Genomic DNA, 6,180 nt, shown 5'->3' with positions numbered 1-6,180 from the left:
AAATAAAAAAAACAATACTGATTTTGTATACATTGTCAAAAACTTTAAGTGCACTTACAGTAAATAATATTTTAAAGATTTTTTGTTTTTAATTACTATGATAAATTTAACTTTATCATGTAATAATAAATATATTATTCAGGATATTAATAATTATCAAACAAGTTTTAGTAGGTTCTATTCTTATTGTTTAATAAAGGAATTCTAATTAATCACCACTTCATAGAATTTTGAATGAATTGCTGGGTAAAATTTTATATTTTATTTTATTATATTGAGGTAAACCTTCAGTGAAATATTTTTTATTTAAAAATACAACTCGATAAATATTACTGAACAGCTATAAATAAATAATTCTCTTTGAATAAATTCAAGTGTAATGTTTAATTTTTGAAACAAATAAAAAAAAAAATTAATTTGTCCATTGCAACTTCCACGGTGGAAACTTTATGAAAGTTGCTGTCATGAAAGCATTTACTATAGCAATAGGACCGGTGTGATAATACTGCTTGTAGGAGCAGTGAGAAGCTACGCCACGTTAACAGCCCACGTCGACAGCCTCGGCAGCAACTGTCACGGTGAAAACAGCACAACAGTTGCCGTTGTGATAACATTTACTACCATAACCTTATAGCATCTTGAGGCATTAAAGCTACTGTGCCGTCGTATACTGCTTATATGGTAACATTTTGCTGCCAAGTTAGTTTCAAATTTCATTGGAATTCTTATATAATTTTTTTTCTTATCTTTCACTAGGTATTGTATTGATAATTATGATGAAAACTTATTTTTAAAAACAATTATAAGAAAAAGTTATAAAAATTGATATTTAATGTTTGAAAGCTGAAAAGTTCAGCAAAATTTTATTTAACAAAAATATACATTTATTTTTAGTTGCAACTCCTGTGAATTATAAAATAATAGCCTTTTTCATTATTAATTTAGGAATAAATTATGATCATTTAACTTTGAATTTTAATTCCTGCCCCAATCATTTATCCACTAACTAGTTTTTGTTTTTGTTTTTTTAGTGGTATAAAGCACTGCGGCCAATAAGGCCTATTGCGCGCATACACTAACTAGTAAATCAGTAATTAATTAATTTTAACTCAAAAACTGGAATTTATTGTAATACGATGCAATCGTAGAGCGTTTGGAGTTGCACTCAAGTGCATTCTAGAAAATCACATCAATTCGAAATCCGACCTGTTACAGTTAATACTTCTTAATCACGGAATAAATATTGATTTTCCTACTGATTTAATAATATTTTAGTGACCTACAGATAATCCACCATAATTAAAAAATCCTGGAAAAAATAACTAGTGAATTTCTGTAGTGATGAACGTTTTTCTTAAACAATATTTGGTTTTGATGGTGAATTGCAAAGAGGAGCTCAATACTATAAAACCTTAAAAACATAGTTTATCACTCCTTCAATTTTCCAATTTTCACACTAATATTATACAACATTTATTTTTTTAAAAAATTCATGTTCGTTATTTTTTGGTCCATTGCAAATGATCCTACGATTGTAAACTTAAATTTTATATCAAATGTGAAATTTGTATTTATATATTTTTTTTCCAACTTATTGAAATAATTCAAATATTCGAAGTAAATTTTCGCAAGTTGCTCCTCAGTGCACTGATTCCTAAAGGTAGGTATTCGACCTGCAGTATAAAAATGCATGCAAACAAAACATACAATTGCATGAAAATGCGGGCCCTGTTGATAAACCATGTAGAATAAATTCGATGCTTACAACTGCATCGTGAGCATCGAATAATCAGAAATTTTCATATAAGAAAAAAAAAAGACAAGCATCTAACCGTAGTTTCTTATATCAACCAAAACTTTTGCTTTCAGATATATATTGCATACACAGTAAGGGGAAGTATTTGGATCGTGTAAAGTTTCAAATCCAAGTTTTGGACAGAAATGCACGATTTGAGGGCCCCTAAATCCAAATAACCAAGTTTTGCAACAATGGTCTGTGTGTGAACAGTCTTGTTCAAAAACGAAAAGTCATACGAAACTAAAATTACATATTTGAGGTGAGTATATACCAGGTCATTCAAAAAGTCCTGTCGTTTTTTTGGGGGAAATTATAAATAAATAAATATTTTCAAATAATCACCTTTATTCATCAAAATATCCACCGTTACAGTCGGTAACCTTCTCCCAACGAGATGGTAAAGCCCAAATTCCTTCCTTAAAAAACTGTTGATTTTTACTGCAAAAATAAGTGGTCAGTTCGTGAATTAGGTTGTCACGGTCTTGAAAACATTTTTGTCTCAGATTGTTGTCGAGATCTCTGAATAGGTGATAATCAGTGGGTGACAGGTCAGGGGAATATGGTGGGTGAGGCAAAACTTCCCAGCCTATTTCTGTCAATTTTTCCCTGGTCAATTTGGCGGTGTGTGGTCGAGCGTTGTCTTGAAGAAGCAAAGGTCTTCTTCTGTTGACTAAGCAGGGATCAAAAGTCTTAAGCTTGGATTGGCAATGGTCCAGTATATTGCAGTATACTTCTGCAGTGATGGTTTGCCCTTGATTCAGAATCTCAAAATGCACTATACCTTTGGCTGTCCAGAAAACAATGAGCAAAACTTTCTTTGGATGGAGATCTGGTTTTGGAAATTGTTTAGGTTTCTCATCTGCCGACAACCACTGATATGATCGTCTGAAGTTGTTGTACAACACCCATTTCTCATCACAGGTGATGATTCGATTCAAAAAGGGTTCGACTTTCAAGCGGGAAGTTAACGAAGATGCAGTTGTCAAGCGAACAAGCATATTGGCATCTGAAAGCTTATGAGGAATCCATTTATCCAGTTTTTTCACTTTTCCCAGTTCTTTAAGGTAATTCCAGGCAGTGGTGGCTGAGATATTAAGTTGAGAGGCTATCTCTGAACAACTTTGACGCGGATCCAACTCTACTACTCTTCGAACGTCCTCCTTATCAACTACAGTTGGTCGACCTGAGCGTGCCTCGTCTTCTAGTGTCTCGTCGCCTCCACGAAATTTTGAAAACCAAAATTGTGCCTTCCGCTCAGACAGCACATCTTCCCCAAACACGGAGCATATTTTTCTAGCAGTTTCGGCAGCTTTTGAGCCAAGTTTAAACTCATAGAGCAAAATCGACCGAATTTGAGTTTCAACTGGAATCATTTTAACTAGACAGTTGGATGGTGACTGCATTAAATTAATCCTCCTTAGCCTCCTATTCATAAAGTATAAACATTTGTGTTTACATGGATAAAAGTTGTATTGAACGGAATTAATTAGCAAACACTCTAGAATCAAAATAAACAACGAACAAACGAAAAACGACAGAACTTTTTGAATGCCCTGGTACCTCGGGTGTAGCTGCAACTTTTCCGATAAAATCGACACCACGGGAATGCCTCTTTATGGAGTCGATTTTTTTCGATTTTATCGAAAACACTATTGATTGAACTCAGCATGTCAATGTACAATTGAACGGTCTGTAATATCAGCCACGTCTTATCTTCATTGAAATAGTCTGATAGGGCTTAAATAACGAAATTAAAAAACCAAGAATCTATAGTGCCCTTAATTTGATTTATTTGAAAAAAATATGAACATTTCTCGTTGTTAACAATAATAAACAATGGATCCATAAAAAATTTAAGAATGGGCCAGTTGCAGGTGGCAGGGTATTGGTGTTCGCCATTTCAAAGAGACTCCGAGAGCGAATAGATATGTATGTGAGAAGCAGGTACTCTCGGAGTCAGAATGGGCGAACGCCCTTAAACTTAATATCAGATACGCACCCCTGCGTGGAGTCCCAGGAGCCAGTGGACAGCAAGGAGAAGTTGGGTCCCTCTGTCGCAAATGCGGCAGAGAGTCAGAAACACCAGCTCATGTGCTGGGAAAGTCCACCAAGAACTCCCTCCTTATAACACGCCGGCACCACAGGGTCAAGGAAGAATTGATGAAGTTCCTTGAAAGAAAAGACTTCACCTGCTTCGAGGAGATCTATTGTGTTGACACCGACGGATTCGTAAGATATGCCGATATTGTTGCATTTACAAAAATCGGAGGCTCGGCTCTGGTCTTCGATCCGACGGTAAGATTTGAAAGTAATGACCTCGAACAGGAAGGTGGAGTGGAAATATATGAAAAATGCGTCCCTTTCCTTAAGGAAAAATTCCGCGAGACCTTCGGAGAGAGAGAGTTCACCGTGAGAGGCCTCTGGTTTGGATCTCGTGGAACAATACCAGATAGAACAAGGAGCTTCTTAGAAGGCCTAGGTGTTAGCATCGGGGATATTGCGATCTTAGCAGAAAATATTATTTTGGACTCCCTGGGGATCATACACCATCACCTGCAAGGGAATTAGCTCGGAGATTATTCATTGTTTTATGTATTTATTTTAATTTGTTGACCTGTCGATTTGTGTGTTTTAACTTATTTATTCATTAAATTATTTTATTTTATCAGTACTATTATTTATTTATTGTTTTTTTTAAACTTATTTATCCATTCAAGTGTTTCTTGTAACCGGTTTTTTATTATATTTTCCTTAGATTCTATGTGTCTTGTTCTATTTTATTATACCATGTAATTATATGTAATTTATATGTGTCCGATTACGGATTGATTAGTATGCTGTGTATGTAACAACCTGATGTATTTGGGCAGCATAGATGAATAAAGTATTTCTCTCTCTTCTGTGTAAATTAATAAACTAAGACAAAAGTGAAAATTGATAAATGCGGATCGAACAGGAAAAGCCGAGACCGCACGATCTTTCCCGATTGTTGCACGGTTTATTTATTTTTTTGTTAAACTGTTGTATTCTTGACAATAATAAAATTTATAATCGTTAATCTCACCTCGATGAACCCTAAAATACGAATTTTAAGGCAACAAAAAAAATTTGCTCCCCGGACAATCGATTTTTTTTTGGAAACGAAAATAGGGATTACATCAAAACGAACGAAATTTTAATTAAACTGCTTGTTATGATTGTAATGTGGCCTGTTTTGAACATCTGAACCATGATTTATATCATTATAGTGTTTCAATCGAATTTCTTCATAGGTTCCTCATGCTTCCTTACTATGTCACAAGTCAAATTATTCAAGGCCATGATTTTACAATGTTGAATATTTTTAGATACCTTTGCTGCCAGTATATTTAGCATTCACCCTCCACAAAGCCACCGGTTTCGGAATCATATCCTCGCCATCTATTCCCGTTTACTCTCTGAGGCGTTTAAAATTGATGAGAGTTTTAAATATAGAACTGTCATCGCAGTCCTAACGCAGAGTGTTGTCACCACAAGTCAGTATCATGTCATATTAACCTCCTTCAACGTATTATTATAGACACTTCATTAAATCTTAATAAATATATTTTTAAAAATTGGAGTTTAAAATATGATCACGCTTTATTTATTTAATATAGAGAGGTTTTAGTAATATCAAATTGTATTTTTATTAAGCGGAGGTTCCACGATGACAGTGAAAGTGAAAATAAGTTTATTGCACATGCGCAGATAGTTAATAGTACTACTAACTTTCAAAGAGATCCTAATAGTACGGCACACCAAGTGTTAATTCACAGGATCATAGTGGCTGTGATATCTCTATATATTAAATACGTCTGGGAAATACTGCGAACATAAAAAATATATAAAATAGACTCCCGGTGAGTGTCTATGAGTATGTGGACAGGCAAGCACAAAAACGAAAAGGTACACACCTGAGACGTTACAGCTACATTTTCTATTAAATCGATTCATTATGGGAAGTCCCAATCTACATCTTCCATTTTTTACAAGTTTCTCGTAAACTTACAATTATATTGTATTTAATATCACCTACGTCTCATGCTCATTGAAAAATCTGACATGGCTTTAATGCCGAATTTTCAAAATGGCTTCCTCTAAAGTACCTTTTATTTTCATTATTTGAAATAATTTACAATATCTAATTGTTAGCATTATAAAGAAATAGATAAATATAAAATATGAAAGAATTTGTTAATTAGATAGAGGAGGGGCCGCTTGTAGCCGAGGAGGTTGAGATGTGGTCTTAGCTTTGGAACTGCAGCGGCACCGGTTCGAATCCGTCCAGGGAGGTCCACTTTTATTTGTGGGTGGTTCCACGAAATGAAAATTTGACACCCCACCATGGTTAGAATATAGTG

The 6,180-nt window shown here is 34.4% G+C and overlaps 1 protein-coding gene across 1 annotated transcript in view; it reads right to left on the bottom strand.

The window, feature by feature from the left end:
- Window positions 1-3,171, bottom strand: part of LOC136796452 (histone-lysine N-methyltransferase SETMAR-like) — a 21,099-nt gene extending 17,928 nt beyond the window's left edge. Inside the window, exon 1 of the mRNA XM_067050234.1 lies at window positions 2,238-3,171. Coding sequence (XP_066906335.1) covers window positions 2,238-3,171 — 934 coding nt within the window. The remainder of the gene's footprint in view (window positions 1-2,237) is intronic.
- Window positions 3,172-6,180: the final 3,009 nt, after the last annotated feature.

The sequence above is a fragment of the Halyomorpha halys genome, unplaced genomic scaffold (genome assembly GCF_000696795.3).
Source record: "Halyomorpha halys isolate HHAL.00 unplaced genomic scaffold, Hhal_1.1 Scaffold651.1, whole genome shotgun sequence".
NCBI lineage: Eukaryota > Metazoa > Arthropoda > Insecta > Hemiptera > Pentatomidae > Halyomorpha > Halyomorpha halys.
Note: the sequence above shows the minus strand (reverse complement) of the source record. Positions and strands in the feature narration are given on the sequence as shown.